General features: G+C 38.3%; 1 protein-coding gene across 5 annotated transcripts in view; it reads left to right on the top strand.

Moving 5' to 3' along the window:
* The window catches only part of PIK3R4 (phosphoinositide-3-kinase regulatory subunit 4), a 73,476-nt gene that overhangs the window by 41,340 nt on the left and 10,314 nt on the right, over positions 1 to 21,822 (top strand). For 4 of the 5 annotated variants that reach the window (XR_449735.2, XM_007166981.2, XM_007166982.2 and 1 more), the window contains 3 exons: positions 403 to 613; positions 2,925 to 3,090; positions 20,765 to 20,929. Coding sequence is in view for 4 of the 5 variants with exons in the window: in XM_007166981.2 (XP_007167043.1) it covers positions 403 to 613; positions 2,925 to 3,090; positions 20,765 to 20,929 (542 nt within the window). In the remaining variant the exon portion in view is untranslated. The remainder of the gene's footprint in view (positions 1 to 402; positions 614 to 2,924; positions 3,091 to 20,764; positions 20,930 to 21,822) is intronic. The other variant, XM_057545062.1, reaches the window with a different exon arrangement.

Raw genomic sequence — 21,822 nt, 5'->3', positions numbered from 1 at the left:
TTTGCTCTGTGTGAGAAATGTCATCATGATTTTGATATATTTGAAGTAAGTTTGTAATTTGAGGTAACTCTTCCTTAGCCAATTATATTTTAATTGAAAAATACGAATTGAACCAACTGATAAATTAAAATTCTCTTCAGTTAAATTAATGAGGATTTTTGTTTAACATTATTGCTACACTGATCATTTTTTAAAAATATAGAGCCCTGGAACTTGTGGTTAAACTGCATTTAAACTAGGCTTTCATTGAAAAAAAAGTCATTGTATTTAAATGGATTTAAAAATTGGTACATTAATAAGGACAGAAGGCTGGTGTAATGAATAGAGAGAACATGGGTACATTTTTCTCATCAAATACACTTTGCTTGTGACACAAATACGTATATTCTTTGTGTTTTGCAGGTTCCAGAAGCGACAAATGTCCAAAATAGAAAACCAACAATACAGGTTTTAAGTAGTACAATTTTACCGTCCACCTACCAGATTCGGATCACAACGTGTAAAACTGAGCTTCAGCAACTCATACAACAGAAACGGGAGCAGTGTAATGCCGAGAGGATAGCTAAGCAGATGATGGAAAATGCTGAGTGGGAGAGTAAACCGCCACCACCTGGTAAATGTGCCATTGATAGGTAGTTGTATTCCAGCCCAGGTGCCAGAGCCTGGAATCTGATGGAAGAAACTGATAATCAGTTACCAGGCAAAGGAAGTGGGAACAAAACTGTCACTTTGAAAGCCCACAGGAAGAACCAATAAGTGAGAAATCCCAAGTCATTATTTGTGAAATTTGGATCTTCTTAGCTGTGGCAGTGCCTTTTAGGCCAGTAACCTACTGTTTTGTCCTGTCTGTGGTCCATGTTCCCCATTTAGAGTACTAGGTTTTACCTACCTGCTTAGTGTCATGCCACTTTCTCACTGAATGTCAGGCTTCTTAGAGTAAACTCTGGCTTTTTATTTCTGAAGGGTTTAATAACTATTAATTTTATTTAAACTAAAAGGTAAAAACATTTAGAAAATAATGGGTGCTTTAGAAAGAAAACAAAATCACCTATAACCATCACTCAGCAATCATCAACATTAAGATTTTGGGGAAAGCAATTCTGTAATCTGAGAAGATTTAGAAGAAACTTAGAGATCTCTATTTCAGATGAAAATTGTAGCTCACTGTGTTAACAGACATGCCTAGTGTTATGTGGTGGAGCTAGTCTTTGATATTGGATTGGCAGCTTTTTAAAAACATTTTTAATGAGTTTCTGTATAGATTTTAATAATAAAAATGTAGCTTGAAAACTGAGAAGAAATGTGTAGTGTGCTTATATGTAGAGATTGAAAAATCATGTGAATTCCCATGGGCTTCCATTGTGAACTCAGGGAAAATTCTGGTGGAGAGCAATGATTTAAAGATTTTAGAAATATTATTAAGTGGTAAGTGGCATCTTTAGTCACATAAATTTTTTTTATGGAAATAAATATCCTGGAATGTTTGTTTCTGTAATATAGTTCAATATGATTTACCAGGCCTGCTTTAAAAACAAAAAAAGTTGACCACACACTATTTTACGATAGAATCTGTCTTTATAAGTGGCATTTTAAAGTGGAGCTATACATTTTATTCAGTAATCCCAGAAAAGGTGTCAGATTTTGTGGCTCAGGAAATGTGCAGTGACTGTTGGACTTCTGATTTTTTCTTTCCACACATGAGTGGTTGTGTGAAATTGATTTTCTCTAGGGGGAAATGTTCAGCCTAGCCTGCTAGATTATCTAGACTTCATGGCAAAGTGTTTTTGATTATTCTCAAATCCAGCATATCCTCCTTAGAAATTGCATTCAGCTGTTCTTTCCACACATTTGAGCTAGAGATCCAAGGGGAAACATTTTTCTATTGTTGAGTATGCCAGGTTTGGCAATGGTCTTGGTTTCATTTTTGTTTCTTAGTAAAAGAAATAAGTTGATTTTAAAATGACTTTATTATTACTTAATTAGGCACAGTGCTGCTCCCAATACAGTATAATCTTCAGCATAGCTTTCTGTTTTGTTTTATTTTAAAATTGATTAATATTAAATATTATTAAATGTTATGCCTAATATAAAAGTTTATTCATCAAGCATTGAAGATTGTTATATGCAAAGACCTATGCTAGGTATTGTGAATGATTCAGAATGGATAAGGCATAGTCAGTTCTATGGCCTCAGGGAATTTATAATTTATTAGAGGAAATTAATTATACACAAAAAGAATATACATAAACAGAAGTGTATAGATGTCATAAAGAAAGTACTAGAAAATCCTTGGGCATTCTGAGGCTATAATTTATAGTACTGTTTATACCAACCTGTTGGTATCACAGAATAAATGATTGCAGGTAGAGAAGAAATAAAAAAACATTTGGGTGTTTACTGTGGCCCTGGGACAGTATTAGACTCTTTATATCTCATTTACCAATACAGTCATCCTTTGGGTTAAGTAATTTCCCCCTCATTTTACGTTTGAGTAAATTGAAGCTCACAGAGTTTAAATAAGTACCCCAAGGTCACACATGAAGGTGTGGTGGGTCTTCGAGGCTTTCAGGACTGGGCTGCCTCCCTAGTGCCTGATTTCTCTAGGTCAGGGTAGTCCTTACCTCTTGCTATTAATCAAGTAGTCAGGGTTTTTCCAGGTAGCAGGTGACTATTGTGCCTTCTCAGACTCTGGAGAAGGGCCCAGTGCCGTCTTTCTAAGGCTATGTGAACATGGGTGTCTTTCTCCATGGGCGATTGTATCTGTCATAGTCCAGTAGGCCACTCTGAATTGGCTAGCTGTTGGGACCCCTTGTTTAGTTCTTACGATTGTTCTCCTGTTGGCTGTTGGTGCTTGTAGCTGGGGGTGAAGGAAAGATTGTGTTTGTAAACTGCAACTTAAGACACACTCCTTTGCTTTTCCTTAGGGTGGCGGCCTAAGGGGCTACTAGTTGCACATCTTCATGAACACAAATCTGCTGTGAATCGCATTAGAGTCTCTGACGAACATTCACTTTTTGCCACATGTTCAAATGATGGCACAGTGAAAATCTGGAACAGTCAGAAGATGGAGGGGAAGACTACCACCACCAGGTAACCTATGCATAGGCGGAGAGTCCAACCATCGTCCATTCAGTCCGCAAGTATTTATTGAGTGCTCATTCCGTGACAGGTGCTATTTTAGGTACCAGCGATACAGTAATGATAAATGGACACAAATACATGTTCTGTGGAGCTTTCCTTCTAGTGGGAGGTGACAGACAATAAACAGTGTAAATAAGTAAAACATATAGTGTGTTAGATGGTAAAATATATTATGGAGAAAAATATAGCAAAAAAGAGAGAGAATGCAGTAGGTGGGGTAGAGTAGAGTTTAAAGAACTCATCTGCTGCCTCACAGAGAAGATGTCATTTAAGGAGAGACCTGACAAAGGTGAGAGAAAATGCCATGTGGATGTCTTGGGGAAGAGCATTGTAGGCAGCAGACACAAGGAAGGGCTTCAGAGGTTCTGAGGCAGAAAGATGTTTGGCATGTTTGAGGAAGAGCAGAAAGGTCTGTGTGAGCGGGAAAGAGGGTCAGAGGGCTCGAATTATACAGGGCCTTGCAGGCTATTGTGAAGGACTTGGACTTTGACTCTGAGTGAGATGGGAGCCTTTGGACGGTCCCGAGCGGCGGAGAAACATGATCTGAATTAAACTTCCACAGAATTACTCTGGCTCTTTTGTTGAGAATAGACTGAAGAGGTGCAGGGCAGATGTATTAGGAGGCTTTTTCTGTAATTGAGCGAGAGGGGGAAGTAGTGGGAAATGATCAGATTCTGGGTATGTTTTGATGGTGGAGCCATCAAGATTTGCTGAATGGGTTAGAGGGTGTATGAGCATGGGAGAAGTTGGAAAATGATGGAGTGGCCAGCTGTGTAAGGACAACACATATTGTAACATGACCCACTGGAGTAGTCAAGAGAGAGGTAATTATTGAAACCTTTAAGACTCTTCAAATATGCATGATGTGATTATGATAAGTGGGATTATAAGAATTATTTTAGGTTTGTACAACTTTATAGTTATCTCCCTACTTGATATTCATATTTGTTCTGTGCCTAGTTTGGTCTGGGTCTGAAAAGAAAGCTACTAGAAATCAAAATTGAATCTTATGTACATGAAAAGATGTGGGGAACCTTTGGTGCTTTTCTCCTTATCAGTTCATTGACCAGAGTTAACCACAAAATGGTCAAACAACAAAATATCTTTGATAAACTAAAATAATTCAAAAGTTTACCCCTTACCAACCTGATATGATTTTGTTCTGTTTATTTTTTAAAAAGAGCTCTATATTTTTACAACATGCTTAATTCTTTTTCATGTTCATTCTGTCTTGGCATTGCATTAGTAAGAACATAAATCGAAAACCAGTAAAAGAATCCTGGCTCCATGTAGCAATTTTTTGTCCATACTTTATTACAAAATTTTCAAACCTCAAGTAAAGTTGAGTCTTGCAGTGAACAAGCATATGCTTGCTGCAAGATTCTAAATAATTAATAATTTTACTATATTTGCTATGTCATATAATTATCCATCCTCCTATCAATTCATCTTTTAAAAATGTGTTTCAAAGTGAGTTGCAGACATGAGGAGACTTACCCTAAAAACTTCAGCATGCATATTGTTAATATTTGTTTATATTTCTCCTTTTCTTTTTTGGTATAAAATTCACATGCTGTGAAGTACACAGATCTTAAACGTTCCATGAGTTCCAGCAGATACACACACCTGTGCAACTTAAACCACACTCAAGATACAGGCGTAACCAGGACGAACCCTCGTGTTCCTTTGCATAAAATCCCTCCCTCCTCCCTGCCTACAACCATTCTTTTGATTTTCCCCCACCATTGTTAGCATTTTGATTAATATTTTAAAAACCTCTTCTGATAATTATTTTCCAAATGGTTCTTTGTTACTATCATCATTAGTTGCATTCATTATTGCTTTTATTAGGAGGGTGAGTTTAATTGACTTGAGTAAACTTAACTTTGCAGAAACCTCTCTTGTTAATTCCAAATGATCTTTATCACAGAGCCATGCCTTCTGTATCCCAGTGTCATATTTTAGGCAGTGGTATACCAGAAAATGCGGCAATTTAGCTGGCAGTAACTGTAGTCTTTGGGAAGTTTGTATGATGATTAGGAGATTGGGTTCCCTCTGGCCACAGCTGCTCTCTTGCTTTGCTGTAACACCTGCTTTCTTGTTTGTGGACTGCAGTAGGCCTTGGCTTGGAGGTGCTTCATTCTAGGTCCAGGGAGGGGAAGAGGGGAAGGGAAGAGAAAGTGTTGCCCTCATCACATGCCTTTGTGAACTGATGAGGGAGAAGGAGGCCATTATTATTGCTAGAACCATGTGGGGAGCAGCTGGTGGCTGGGAAAGAGCAGCAAAAGTGATATTATATTTTCTTAGGAAATCTACTAGTACATTCTGACTACTGAGGCTTTTCCCCTATGCATTATGTTGGCTGACCACCCAGTTTCCAGTTCGGACTTTCTCATTGAATTTGGATTGGTGATTTAGGCCATCTGGATCTTGGCTCTGCCATTTTCTTCTTTCTTATTTGAGTTAAACCTTTAGTTTGTCCCTCGGGGACTAATTCTTGAAAAATTGCTGTTTTTCTACACTTTTACATAGATTTTTTTCAATTTAATCCTTTGTAGTATTCTAAACTGTATTTTCCATATACACTTTTTGTGCAACCCCATTTTTGGCTCATTTAGCTTCTCAATTTTAGGGAAGATTGATGTATTTGGTACTTGCCGAATTTGATGGTAAAACATCTAAGAGGAGTTGTGTCCCAATGAAGAGCTGAAACAATATGAAGCGTGTGCAAGAAAGTTATCAGTGTTAAGATTACATATTTTAGAGTCACAGATAGTGTTGGAAGCTGAAATTTTTGAGTGGTATCGCTACCCTGAACTAAAGGGCTATAAAGACCTGAGGAGGCCTGAGGCCTGAATTTTACAAAATTGAATTTTGGGGACAGGAAGCGAGTAGTCAGAAAAGAAGGGAGAAGAAACCATTTACGTTATGTCATACTGCAACAGAAGAAAAGGTTTAAGAAAGGGACTTATAAACAGCTCTCAAATGCAGTAAAAAAGCCAAGTGGCATGAAAGCCTAGTAAAGCATTTGGGTGTTCTCACACAGTGCCCTTTGGTGACGTATAGTTCATACATCCATAATCCCTGGAGGGCTTTTGGACATTATATATTACAAGCCTTTATGATGTACATATCCTAAAGAGATACTAAGAATAAACTGAGAGATTTAGTTTTAAGGCTGTTCAGATTGGCTTTCTTTTTAATTGTAAAAAACTGGGAGCAAACCAAAAGTTCAGCAGTAGGGGTGAAAATGGATAAATAAGTGATTGTTGTGGAAATACATTTTTTTGATATGGAATATATTGATATAGTGTGTGGAAATATAGGTTTGAGAAGTAGGTTTAAGAACCCAGGTAGGGTTTCTGTTTTTAGAATGACAGAGTAAGGACTTTAAAAAATCTGTTCCTCTATAAAAACAATGAGAACACTGGCAAAAACTGTCAAAATCAACTTTTTCATAATTCTAGAAATTAAAGTCCTACATCAATCTGAAAATTGTTATTCAAGAAAAACAGCTGACTCTCAGAACAGTGAACCATGTATGTGGTCCCCAGTTTCATCCCCCACTACCAAGCTCTGTGATGGCTTTGAAGACTAATAGTCCTACAACTACAGTAACTATGAAAACCAACAGCTAAGTAGCCACGGGCAGGGTTGTCATGGCTTTGGAACTCCCCCAAAGCCCCATCTCCAGAGAATTGTCACTATTTGACCAGTTTGCTGAAAAGCTCCATAATCAGGGCCTATCTTTATTTGACCTGACTATTGCCTTGTTCTTTGAGAAAAACTCTACCCATAGGGCATTTGTTGAAATTATTGGTGGTATTTGTTTAACATTGCAGCTGCCTGAGGTGGCATTCCCAGTTGTAGCTCATAAGAGGCTGACAAAAAGCTTTAAAGCAAGAGTGAGATATCAGTAGGGGCCTTTTGAAAAGTTTGGATGTATTCATGGGTATCTGTAAGACCACATGCACTTGCACGGTTGTGCACAAGCCCAAGAAAGAACTGAGGAGACCCCAGGTTCTCACCTCTGGCTGACCTTGAGACTCTGTGCAAGCAGGAAATGAAGGATAAGGCCAAGTTGTAAACTGCTTTGCTGAAGGTGTGCCACAGTGAGCACAGAGAGCCTCAGCAAAGGCTGGAGCCCTTATCAATTCATGAGATGTAAGGAAATGTCATTAGCTGACCACTAATCTAACTGAACAAAGAGTTCAGTGGCCACACATGAGAAAGAATACAGACTTTGTAGAATTAGTCCAGGCAAGTCACTAAGCAAACAGCAACAACATTGGTATATTATTTCCGAAGTTGATACATATCAATTAGAATGTCTAGTTTTGGACAAAAATTGCAGGTCAGGCAAAGAAATCAGAAAGTGTGTCTTATACACAGGAAAAAATGCAGGTAATAGAGACAGTACCTCACTGATCCCAGACATTGGACTTACTAGACAATGACTTTAAATTAGTGACTAAAAATATGTTCAAAGAATTAGAAGAAACCATGTCTAAAGGGTTGAAAGGAAAATATGAGAAAAATGTCTCAACCAACAGATAATGTCAAAGGGATAGAAATGATAAACAGAAATCCTGGAGTTGAAAAGTATAATAACTGAAACGAAAAATTCAGGGTTGAACAGCAGATTTCAACTGGCAAGAGAAAAAAACAGGGACTTGACGATAGATCAGTTTGCCATCCATTCAGAGGTATAAAAACTAAAAAAGAATAAAGAAAACTGAACAGAGCCTCAGAAACTTGTGGAACCAACATACACATGATAGGAGTCCCAGAAGGCAAGGAGAGAGAAAAAGGAGCAGAAAGAATATTTGAAGAAAAAGTGGTTTGAAACTCCCCCAGATTTGACAAAAAACATTAATCTGCACATCTGAGAAGCCCAACGAACTCCACGTAGGATAAAGATCAAAGAGAGCCATACTAGAGACATTATAGGCAAATTGATGAAAGACACAGAGAAAATTTTGAAGCAGCAGAGAAATGTGACTCATCTCGTACAAGGGATCTTCAGTAAGGTTAACAGCTGACATTTCATCAGAAAATGATGGAGCCTGGAAGTCAGTGGGATGATGTATTCAGAATCTTGAAAGAAAAAGACTGTCAATAATTCTATATCCAGCGGAATTGTCTTTCAGAAACAAAGGAGAAATGAAGACATTCCAAGTTAAATAAAAATAGGGAATTTATTGTTAGCAGATTTTCTCTAAAAGAAACACTAAAAAGAGTCTGTTGTGCTGAAAGGAAAGGACATGAGACTAACTTGAACCACATGAAGAAATAAAGAGCATGGGGTAAAGGTAGATACATGAGTGAATATAAGACAGTACAAATTATTTTTTTCTGTAACTCTTTTTTACCTGCTGTCTGATTTGAGAGAAGACTATATAAAGAAATAATTATAAAACTGTGTTGATGGGCTTATAATATATAAAGGTGTAATTTGTATTACATTAATAGTACAGACAAGGGAGGAGGGAACAGATAGATATATTGGAGCAAAGTTGGTATTAATCTGATTGGTTTTAGACGTTAATTGTATTTCCCAGGGAAACCACTAAAAGAAACACTTAAAAACATTTAGTAAAACACAAAAAACACATAGTAAAAGAAACTAGGGAATTAAAATGGTGTACTAGAAAATATCTTTTTAACACAAAAGAAGACAGCAGTGGTGGAATAGAAGAGCAACAACAAGCAGAAAAAAAAAAAACCATGTAAGACACAGAGACAACAAATAGCAAAATGTCAAACATAAGTCCTACCTTATTGGTAATTCCATTAAATGTAGTCAAAAAGCAGAGTTGGCAGAAAGTATGACAAAATATGATATGACTGTGTGTTGTCCACAAGAGACACCACTTTAGATTCAAAGACACAGTGTGAGAGTAAAAGGACTGAAGAAAAAGATACTTCATGCAGACAGTTCCTAAAAGAGAGCTGGAGCGGCTATGCTAATATCAGACAGAATAAATTTTAACACAAAAATGGATACTAGAGACAGACAAGGACATTTTATAATGACAAAAGCATCAGTGCATCAGGAAAACATAGCAATTACAAACAAATGCCACCAACAGCAGAGCCCCTGAATGGAGAAAAAACTGACAGAATTGAAGGGGAAAATAGACAATTCAACAGTAATAGTTGGAGACTTCAGTACTCTGCTTTCATTATAGATGGATCAACAAGGCAGTAGAAGACTTGAACAACACTGCAGACCCACCAGCTCTAACGTACAACTATAGAACGCTCCACCCAACTACAGCAGAATACACATTCTTCTCAGGGGCACATGGAACACTTCCAGGTTAAATCATATCTAGGACAGAAAACAAGCTTCAATAAATTTAAAGGCACTGAGCCATATCAACATATATGTTCTTTAACCACAGTGGAATGAAACTAGGTATCAGTAACAAAAAGCAGTTTGGAAAATTCACAGGTATGTGGAGATTAAGCAACACATGGCAAAATAAGCAGTGGTTCAAAGGGAAACTAGAGAATATTTTGAGATGATTGAAAATGAAAACACAGCATACCAAAACTTAGGGATGCAGTTAAAGGAGTGTTCAAAGAGAAATTTATATCCGTACACATCTGTATTTAAAGAGAAGAAAGATCATAAATCAGTAACTTAGTCTTAACCTTAAAAATCTAGAGAAAGAAGAGCAAAGTAAACCCAAAACAAGTAGAAGGAAGGAAATCATAAAGACTAAAGAGGAAACAAATGAAATAAGGAATAGAAAATAAAGGTGAAAAACCAACAAAAGCAAAAGTCAGTTCTTTGGGAAGATCAAAATTAACAAAGCTTTTCTACAATAACCAATTAAAAAAAGGGAGAGGACTCAAATTATTAAAATTAGGAATGGAAGAGGGGATGTTACTGTTGAGTACACTACTATGGAGCACCGAGGAATACTACGAACAGCTGTATGCCAACAAATTAAATGACCTAGATGAAATGGACAGATTAGATTCCTAGAGAGATACAACCTGTCAAAAGTGAATCAAGAACAAATAGAAATTCGGGATAGACCTAAAACAAAAGATTAAATTAGTAAGTAAAAGAAAAACTTCCCACAAAGAAAAACCCAGGCTGAGATGGCTTCATGGTGAATTCTACCAAATGCTTCATGAATTAACACCCATCCTTCAAAAACTTTTCCAAAAAATAGATGAGGGAACATTTCCTAAATCATTCTGTAAGGCCAGTGTTACCCTGATACCACAACCAGACAAATATATCACAAGAAAACAGCAGACCAAGACCCATAGTTAATATGGGCATTAAAATCCTCAACAAAATACTAGTAAACTGAATTCAACATAATAAAGGATTATATACCATGACCAAGTGCAGATTATCCCAAGAATGCAAACCCTTTTCAACATATGAAAATCAATCAGTGAATATATCATATTAATAGAGTAAAGGATGAAGACCACATATGATCTCAAAAGACTCTCAGAAAACATTTGATAAAATCTAACACCCTTTTATGATTAAAAACAATTCAACAAACTAGTTATAGACGAGTACTGATAAGGACATCTATGAAAAACCCGATAACATCATACTTGATGGTGAAAGACTGAAAGCTTTCCCCTAAGGTGAGCCAGATAAGAATGTCCACTCTCACTGCTTTCATTCAGCATTGTACTGGAGGTTCTTGGTGGGGCAGTTAGATAAGGAAAAGAAATATAAGGCATGCAGATTGGAATGGAAGAAGTAAAACTATTAGCTGACAGTATGATCCTGTATATAGACTGTCTTAAGCAATAAAAAGAAAAAACGGAGGGACCTTCAAGATGGCAGAGGAGTAAGACGTGGAGATCACCTTCCTCCCCACAAATACATCAAAGATACATCTACATGTGGAACAACTAGTCCTACAGAACCCCTGAACGCTGGCAGAAGACCTAAGACTTCCCAAAAGGCAAGAAAATCCCCATGTACCTGCGTAGGGCAAAAGAAAAAGAAAAAACAGACAAAAGAATAGGGTCAGGACCTGCACCACTGGGAGGGAGCTGTGAAGGAGGAAAAGTTGCCACACACTAGGAAGACCCTTCACTGGTGGAGATGGGGGCTGGGCGGGGGGGAAGCTTCGTAGCTATGGAGGAGAGCACAGCAATAGGGGTGCAGACGTCAAAGCGGAGAGATTCCCACACAGAGGATTAGTGCCGACGAGCACTCACCAGCCTGAGAGACTTGTCTGCTCACCTGCCGGGGCGGGTGGGGCTGGGAGCTGAGGCTCCAGCTTTGGAGGTCAGATACCAGGGAGAGGACTGGGGTTGGCTGCGTGAAGACAGCCTGAAGGGGGCTAGTGTGCCACAGGTAGCCGGGAGGGAGTCCGGGAAAAAGTCTGGACCTGACTAAGAGGTAAGAGACCATTGTTTTGGGGTGCGGGAGGAGAGGGGATTCCTCCCCTGTCTGCCCACAGAAGGCAGAGCACCGCTTATATGAGCTCCGGAGATGGGCATGAGCAGCAGCTATCAGCTGGGACCCCAGAGACAGGCATGAACTGCTAATGCTGCTGCTGCAGCCACCAAGAATCCTGTGTGCAAGCACAGGTCACTATCCACACCCTCCAGGGAGCCTGTGCAGCACGCCACTGCCAGGGTCCCGTGATCCAGGGACAACTTCCCCAGGAGAACACATGGTGCGCCTCAGGCTGTTGCAACATCATGCTGGTCTCTGCCGCCACAGGCTCACCCCGCATTCCAATTGTAACTACTGTACCCCTCCCTCCCCCTGGCCTGAATGAGCAAGTGTCCCCTAATCAGCCACTGCTTTAACCCCCTTCTCTCTGGGTGGGAACACATGCCTGAGGGCGACCTACACACAGAGGTGGGGCCAAATGCAAAGCGGAACCCTGGGAGCTGTGTGAACAAAGAAGAAAAAGGGAAACCTCTCCGTGCAGCCTCAGGAGCAGTGGATTAAATGCCCACAATCAACTTGATGTACCCTGCATCTGCGGAATACCTGAATAGACAACAAATCATCCCAAAATTGGTGGACTTTGTGAGCAACTGTAGACTTGGGGTTTGCTGTCTGTGACTGATTTGTTTCTGATTCTTACATTTATCTTAGTTTAGTCTTTAGCGCTTGTTATCATTGGTGGATTTGGTTATTGGTTTGGTTGCTCTATTTGTATTTTAAAAAAATATTTTAATTTTATTAATTTTTTTTATTTATTACTTTTTTATTTATTTTCTTTCTTTTTTTCTCCCTTTTCTTCTGAGCCATGTGGCTGACAGGGTTTTGGTGCTCCAGCCTGGTGTCAGGCCTTAGCCTCTGAGGTGGGAGAGCTGAGTTCAGGACACTGGACAACCAGAGACCTCCCAGCCCCATGTAATATCAATAGGCGAGAGCTCTCCCAGAGATCTCCATCTCAACGCTAAGACCCAGCTCCACCCAACGGCCAGCAAGCTCCAGTGCTGGACGCCCCATGCCAAACAACTAGCAAGACAGGAACACAACTTCACCCATTAGCAGAGAGGCTGCCTAAAATCATACTAAGTTCACAGACAACCCAAAACACACCACTGAATGCAGCCCTGCCCACCAGGAAGACAAGATCCAGCCCCATCCACCAGAACACAGGCACCAGTCCCCTCCACCAGGAGGCCTACACAAGCCACTGAACCAACCTCACCCACTGGGGGCAGACACCAAAAACAATGGGAACTACGAACCTGCAGCCTGCGAAAAGGAAACCGCAAACACAGTTAGACAAAATGAGAAGACAGACAAATATGCAGCAGATGAAGGAGCAAGGTAAAAACCCATCAGACCAAACAAATGAAAACGAAATAGGCAGTCTACCTGAAAAAGAATTCAGAGTAGTGATAGTAAAGATGATCCAAAATCTTGGAAATAGAATGGAGAAAATACAAGAAACGTTTAACAAGCACCTAGAAGAACTAAAGAGGAAACAAACAATGATGAACAACACAATACATGAAATTAAAAATTCTCTAGAAGGACTCAATAGCAGAATAACTGAGGCAGAAGAATGCATAAGTGATCTGGAAGATATAAGAGTGGAAATAACTATTGCAGAGCAGAATAAAGAAAAAAGAATGAAAAGAATTGAGGACAGTCTCAGAGACCTCTGGGACAACATTAAATGTACCAACATTCGAATTCTACGGGTCCCAGAAGAATAAGAGAAAAAGAAAGGGACTGAGAAAATATTTGAAGAGATTATAGTTGCAAACTTCCCTAACATAGGAAAGGAAATAGTCAAGTCCAGGAAGAACAGAGAGTCCCATACTTCCCCTTGGATAAATCCAAGGAGAAACATGCCAAGACATATAGTAATCAAACTATCAAAAATTAAATACAAAGAAAAAATATTAAAAGCAGCAAGGGAAAAGCAACAAATAACATACCAGGGGGAATCCCTGTAAAGTTAATAGCTGATCTGTCAGTTGAAACTCTGCAAACCAGAAGGGAGTGGCAGGACATATTTAAAATGATGAAAGGAAAAAACCTACAACCAAGATTACTCTACCCAGCAAGGATCTCATTCAGATTCCTTGGAGAAATTAAAAGCTTTACAGACAAGCAAACGTTAAGAGAATACAGCACCACCAAACCAGCTTTACAACAAATGCTAAAGGAAGTTCTCTAGGCAGGAAACACAAGAGAAGGAAAAGATGTACAAAAAGAGACCCAGAACAATTACGAAAATGGTAATAGGAACATACATATCGATAATTACCTTAAATATAAATGGATTAAATGCTCCCACCAAAAGACACAGACAGGCTGAATGGATACAAAAACAAAACCCATATATATGTTGTCTACAAGAGACCCACTTCAGACCTAGGGACCCATACAGACTGAAAGTGAGAGCATGGAAAAAGATATCCCATGCAAATGGAAATCAAAAGAAAGCTAGAGTAGCAATTCTCATATCAGACAAAAGAGACTTTAAAATAAAGACTATTACAAGAGACAAAGAAGGACACTACATAATGATCAAGGGATCAATCCAAGAAGAAGATATAACAATTGTAAATATTTATGCACCCAACATAGGAGCACCTCAATACATAAGGCAAATAGTAACAGCCATAAAAGGGGAAATTGACAGTAACACAATCATACTAGGGGACTTTAACACCCCACTTTCACCAATGGACAGATCATCCAAAATGAAAATAAATAAGGAAACACAAGCTTTAAATGACACATGAAACAAGACGGACTTAATTGACATTTATAGGACATTCCATCAAAAAACAGCAGAATACACTTTCGTCTCAAGTGCTCTTGGAACATTCTCCAGGATAGATCATATATTGGGTCACAAATCAAGCTTTGGTAAATTTAAGAAAATTGAAATCGTATCAAGTACCTTTTCCGACCACAATGCTATGAGACTAGATATCAGTCACAGGAAAAAATCTGTAAAAAATACAAACACATGGAGGCTAAACAATACATTACTAAATAATCAAGAGATCACTGAAGAACTCAAAGAGGAAATCAAAAAACACCTAGAAACAAATGAGAATGAAAACACAACGACCCAAAACCTATGGGATGCAGCAAAAGCAGTTCTAAGAGAGAAGTTTATAGCAATACAATCCTACCTCAAGAAACAAGAAACATCTCAAATAAACAACCTAACCTTACACCTAAAGGAACTAGAGAAAGAAGAACAAAAAAACCCCAATGTTAGCAGAAGGAAAGAAATCATAAAGATCAGATCAGAAATAAATGAAAAAGAAATGAAGGAAACAGTAGCAAAGATCAATGAAACTAAACACTGGTTCTTTGAGAAGATAAACCAAATTGATATACCGTTAGCCAGACTCGTCAAGAAAAAAAAGGGAGAGGACTCAGATCAACAGAATTAGAAACGAAAAAGAAGTAACAACTGACACTGCAGAAATACAAAGGGGCATGAGAGATTACTATAAGCAACTATATGCCCATAAAATTGATAATCTGGAAGAAATGGACAAATTCTTAGAAAAGCACAACCTTCCGAGACTGAACCAGGAAGAAATAGAAAATATCAACAGACCAGTCTCAAGCACTGAATTGAGACTGTGATTAAAAATCTTCCAACAAACAAAAGCTCAGGACCAGGTGACTTCACAGGCGAATTCTATCAAATATTTAGAGAAGAGCTAACATCTGTTCTTCTCAAACTCTTCCAAAATATAGCAGAGGGAGGAGCACTCCCAAACTCATTCTACGAGGCCACCATCACCCTGATACCAAAACCAGATAAAGATGTCACAAGAAAAGAAAACTACAGGCCGATATCACTGATGAACATAGATGCAAAGATCCTCAACAAAATACTGGCAAACAGAATCCAACAGCACATTAAAAGGGTCATACACCATGATCAAGTGGGGTTTATCATCCCAGTAATGTAAGGATTCTTCAATATACGAAAATCAATCAATGTGATAAACCATATTAACAAATTGAAGGAGCAAAACCATATGATAATCTCAGTAGGTGAAGAAAAAACTTTTGACAAAATTCAACACCCATTTATGATAAAAACTCCAGAAAGTAGGCACAAAGGGAACCTACCTCAACATAATAAAGACCGTATATGACAAACCCACAGCCAACATTGTTCTCAATGGTGGAAAACTGAAACCATTTCCTCTACGATCAGGAACAAAACAAGGTTGCCCACTCTCACCACTATTATTCAACATAGTTTTGGAAATTTAGCCACAGCAGTCAGAGAAGAAAAAGAAATAAAAGGAATCCAAATCGGAAAAGAAGAAGTAAAGCTGTCACTGTTTGCAGATGACATGATACTATACATAGAGAATCCTAAAGATGCCACCAGAAAACTACTATAGCTAATCAATGAATTTGGTAAAGTAGCAGGATACAAAGTTAATGCACAGAAATCTCTTGCATTCCTATACACTAATGATGAAAAATCTGAAAGAGAAATTAAGGAGACACTCCCATTTACCTTTGCAGCAAAAAGAATAAAATACCTGGTAATAAACCTATCTAAGGAGACAAAAGACCTGTATGCAGAAAAAATAGACACTGATGAAAGAAATTAAAGACAATACCAACAGATGGAGAGATGTACCATGTTTTTGGATTGGAAGAATCAACACTGTGAAAATGACTGTACTACACAAAGCAATGTACAGATTCAGTGCAATTCCTATCAGAGTACCAATGGCATTTTTCACAGAACTAGAACAAAAAATTTTGCAATTTTTATGGAAACACAAAAGACCCTGAATAACCAAAGCAATCTTGAGAAAGAAAAACGGACCTGGAGGAATCAGGCTCCCTGACTTCAGACTATAGTACAAAGCTAAAGTAATCAAGGCAACATGGTACTGTCACGAAAATAGAAATATAGATCAATGGAAGAGGATAGAAAGCCCAGAGATAAACCCATGCACATGGTCACCTTATCTTTAATAGAGGAGGCAAGAATGTACAGTGGAGAAAAGGCAGCCTCTTCAATAAGTTGTGCTGGGAATACTGGACAGCTGTAAAAGAATGAAGTTAGAACACTCCCTAATACCGTATAGAAAAATAAACTCAAAATGGATTAAAGACCTAAATATAAGGCCAGACACTATCAAACTCTTAGAGGAAAACACAGGCAGAACACCCTATCACATAAATCACAGCAAGATCCTTTCTGACCCACCTCCTAGAGAAATGGAAATAAAAACAAAAATAAACAAATGGGACCTAATGAAAGTTAAAAGCTTTCGCACAGCAAAGGAAACCATAAAGAAGATGAAAAGACAACCCTCAGAATGGGAGAAAACATTTGCAAATGAAGCAACTGACAAAGGATTAATCTCCAAAGTATACAAGCAGCTCATGCAGCTCAATATCAAAAAAACGAACAACCTAATCCCAAAATGGGCAGAAGACCTAAATAGACATTTCTCCAAAGAAGATATACAGTTTGCCAACAAGCACATGAAAGGATGCTCAACATCACTAATCATTAGAGAAATGAAAATCCGAACTACAGTGAGGTATTACCTCGCACCAGTCAGAATGGCCATTATCAAAAAAATCTACAAACAATAAATGCTGGAGAGGGTGTGGAGAAAAGGGAACCCTCTTGCACTGTTGGTGGGAATGTAAATTGATACAGCCACTATGGAGAACAGTATGGAGGTTCTTTAAAAAACTAAAAGTAGAGCTACCATATGACCCAGCAATGCCTCTAGTGGGCATATACCCTGACAAAACCATAATCCAAAACCACAATATTCATTGCAGCACTATTTACAATAGCCAGGACATGGAAGCAACCTAAATGTCCATGGACTGATGGATAAAGAAGATGTTGCCTATATATACAGTGGAATATTAGCCATAAAAAGAAATGAAATTGAGTTACTTGTAGTGAGGTGAATGGACCTAGAGTCTGTCATACAGAGTGAAGTAAGTCAGAAAGAGAAAAACAAATACCGTATGCTAACACACATATATGGAATCTAAAAAAAAAAAATGGTTCTGACGAACCTAGGGTCAGGACAGGAATAAAGATGCAGATGTAGAGAATGGTCTTGAGGACATGGAGAGGGTGAGGGGTAAGCTGGGACGAACTGAGAGAGTAGCGTTGACATATATACACTACCAAATGTAAAATAGATAGCTAGTGGGAAGCAGCTGCATAGCACAGGGAAATCAGCGCTGTGCTTTGTGACCGCCTACAAGGGTGGAATATGGAGGGTGGGAGGGAGACGCAAGAGGGAGAGGATATGGGGATATATGTATACATATAGCTGATTCACTTTGTTATACAGCAGAAACTAACACAACATTTTAAAGTAATTACACTCCAATAAAGATGTTAAAAAAAAGAAAGAAAAACCTGTTTGAACTAACATGAGTTCCACAAAGTTGCAGAATAGAAGATTATCTTGTGTTTATGTGTACAAAACTCAATTGGATTTCTGTTTGCTAACAGTGAACAATCCAAAGATGAAATAAAGGAAACACGTCCATTTACTGTGGCATCAGAAAGAGTAAAGTACTGAGGAATCAATTTAACAAAATAGTACAAGACTTGAATAGTGAAAACTGTAAAACATCATTGAAAGAAGTGATATAAAAAAAAAGAAATTATAGAAGACCTAAATAAGTGGAAAGACATCCCAATTGATCTTCAGATTCTATGAAATTTCCAGCTGCCTCGTTCTGCAGAAATTGACATTCTGATCCTACAATTCATAAAGAAATGCAAAGGACTTAAATAGCCAAAACAGTCGTAAAATTTAGGAAAGAACCAAGTTTGAGAACTCACACTTCCAGATTTGCTATGAAGCTACAGCAGTCAGGACACTGTATTACTGGCATAAGGATAAATATATTAATCAGTGGGCTAGAACTGACATGCAGAAGTGCATTTATGGTCATTGTTTTCTGAGAAGGGTGCCAGGACAGTTGAATGGGGGATAGAATAGCCTGAAAAGCTGGTGCAGCGATTACTGGGCAGCCACGTGCAAAAGAATGAGTTTGCAGAGAATTTTTCAAAATGGATCATGGACCTAAATGTAAGAGCTAAACTATAAAACTGAAGAAAACATAAGCATGTAGTTCTTCATGACCTTGGATTAGGCAAGAGTTTCTGAAATATACCATCAAAAAGCACAAGTGACAAAAAATAGATGTGACTTCATCAAAATTGTAAACATTTGTGCTTCAAAGGATACTGTCAAGAAAGCGAAAGGAAAGCCCACAGAATGAGATAAATATTTTAAAATCATATGTTTAAGTACCCTGAATAGGTAAAGAGCTCTTTTAACTCAACAATAAAAAAAAACTCAATTAAAAAGCAGAGGATTCAGATAGTGTCGGTCCTTCATACCTGTGGGTTCTGTAGATTCAGTCAGCCATGGATAGAATATTTTCTGTGGATATGGAACCCTTGGATACAGAGGGCTGACTGTAAGGGAGTAGAGCATTCACTGATTTTGGAATGCACTGGGGGTCCTGGAACCACTCTCCCAAGAATATAAAGGGGTAATTGTAGATTTCTCTCCAAATAGGACCAATATGTATACAAAAAAGATATTCCACATCATTAGGGACATGTAAATCAAAACCACAGTGAGTTACCACGTCACACCCACTAGAATGCTATAATCAAAAAGACAATAACTGCTGGAGAGGATGTGGAGAAATTGGCACCTTTGTACATTGCTGGTAGGAATGTAAAATGATGCAGCAACTTTGGAAAAAAGTTGGTAGTTTCTCAAATGCTAAACATAGATTTACCTTATGACCCTGCAGTTTCATTTCTAGGTATAAACCCAAGAGAGTTGAAAACATTTGTTCACATGAAAATCTATAAACGAGTGTTCATAGTAGCATTATTCATAAAAGCCAAAAAGTGGAAACCAGAATGTCTATCAGCTATTGAACAGATAAACAAATGTGGTGTATCCATACACTGGAATATTACTTAGCCACAAAAAGGGATGAAATACTGATGAGTGCTACATAAGTCACTGAATTATACACTTTAAAATGTTATACTTTATGGTATACAAATTGTATTTCAGCAAAGCTTCTATTAACAAAAAGTGAACTAGAGAGGCATGATTAATTAAAAATATATAAAATATGATTCCATATTAATTTGAAAAGCAAATATGAATATATTGTAATATGCATAGAAAACTCTGGAAGGATATATAAGAAAATGTCAGTAGTGTTCCTCTCTGGGTGGTAGAATTATGGTTTTACTTTTCTGTATTCTGTATTTCAATAATTTTTGTATATTTAATATGTGTTAATTTGTATAATAAAATTAAATAAATTACAAAAGATAGAGATGAATAAATTTGGTGATTAGGGGCTTGTGACCTTTTAGGGGAATGACCCCTTAGAAGGCTGAGTATGCAGCCCTTGCAGAGGGCAATGAAGGAAGGACTTTGTGGTGATGGGAGGCAGGCACCCCGTGTAGGTCATGGTCAAGAAGTTTGTCAGTGAACTTAAAGAAGGAGGATAGGCAGTTTGAGAGGTCAATGTGTGTGGGAGAGACTGAATATTATAATAATATTGTGCATTAATGAATGTTTTATGACATGTTATTTACACTGTGTCCCAGTTGCATAAATTGGGCAGTCTTTGTTTTATAAATGAGTAAACTGAAATGCAGAACAGGTTAATGGCTTGACCTAGATCATTTGGGTCGTCAGAAGTGGAACTCAGCCCTTTGATTCCAAAGCCAGTGCCTTTCCTGCTGTGCCAGGCTGCATCTGAGGGATTATAAAATAACTGCAGGGGTAAGAGTAGGGCTTAGGAATTGCAGAGAGGAAGGAGAACTGGGTCAGGGCCACAACTATGGGAGTTCCAGCTGGAAAGGAGGATGGACAGTCTTTCTGTGATCGGAGAGAAGTGTGTGAAGATGGCCATTAAAAAATATCAGAAGAAAAGGTGATTTTGTACTAGTGCTTTTGAGGGGGATTATTGTTTTTGTTATGAGGTCAAGGAGTGAAACAGACCTCAGAGTAGTACTTTTTGTTTGTTAATAGTCATGTGGCTATTTAATATCAGCAATAATAATACTCTTGTGGCTTTTCAGAAATGCAGTCTTACTTTTCTTTTGTGCAGGTCTATTCTTACGTATAGCCGAATAGGGGGACGTGTCAAGACACTCACATTCTGCCAGGGTTCCCACTACTTAGCCATAGCGTCTGATAATGGTGCTGTCCAGCTTCTTGGAATTGAGGCCTCTAAGCTGCCCAAGTCTCCTAAAATTCATCCTCTACAAAGCAGGTATCTGTCTATCTTTTGTGTTTTTTAAACTGCATTTAGTGTACTGTGATAATTTAACCCTCCCTCTCTAATACAGTTTGGATCAACTGAGGACCTATGAGAATGTACTTCTTTTTTTAAGCACATGAAATAAATAAAATTGTTTTTCCAACTCAAATCTATCACACATAGTTTCAGGAAACTATGTCTGCCTATTACTTTCTGCCAATTTGTCAAAAGGTCAGAAGGGCAGCTTTGAACTTGTGGCCCATCCCAGTCTGGAATCTGTCTGAATAATCTAATTATCAGTTACATCTTCTGTCTCAACTCTGGCTGGCTGATTTCAAAATGTGAGTGTTCTTCATTAAAGAAAATTCAAGTGTTGTCAGCATTTTGTTACTTGGCATTAAAACCTCTGGAGGTGAAGGGAACACAGAGCAGAGGTTTTAGTCAGATGATTTGCTTATCATTTTAAAAACAAGGTCCTGGCTGGTTTTCTTTGAGAATTTCCTCCATTTCTTATAAATTGTGGTTGCCTGTAGATTAAACACATGCAAGGTAAGATATTTAAGATCAAGCAGAATAATTTTTCAACTGACTAGTATGTGCTGCACAATGAAAATTCCAGAAACGAATAAGATGTGTTGTACTCTCTAAGAAACCATAGTCTAGTGGGAGAGACAGACCAGTGAACAGATGATTTCAGTGCAGTGTGACAGTGTGCCCTGTGACAGGGATGGGGGGCCAGCTTGCAGGTGGATAAGGAAGAAGGCCTGGAGGGGGTGACACCAGATGTAGCCAAAGCAGAGTAGTTGAGTAGCGTGGGGCAGACATAGTGGTGGACCCACAGGAAGCAAGCAGAATGAACAGATGCTTACAGTTTAAGTGGATTATAAGTCACGTCCATTGGGTAG

The sequence above is a fragment of the Balaenoptera acutorostrata genome, chromosome 4, assembly GCF_949987535.1.
Source record: "Balaenoptera acutorostrata chromosome 4, mBalAcu1.1, whole genome shotgun sequence".
NCBI lineage: Eukaryota > Metazoa > Chordata > Mammalia > Artiodactyla > Balaenopteridae > Balaenoptera > Balaenoptera acutorostrata.
This window is presented reverse-complemented; position numbering and strand designations above follow the sequence as displayed.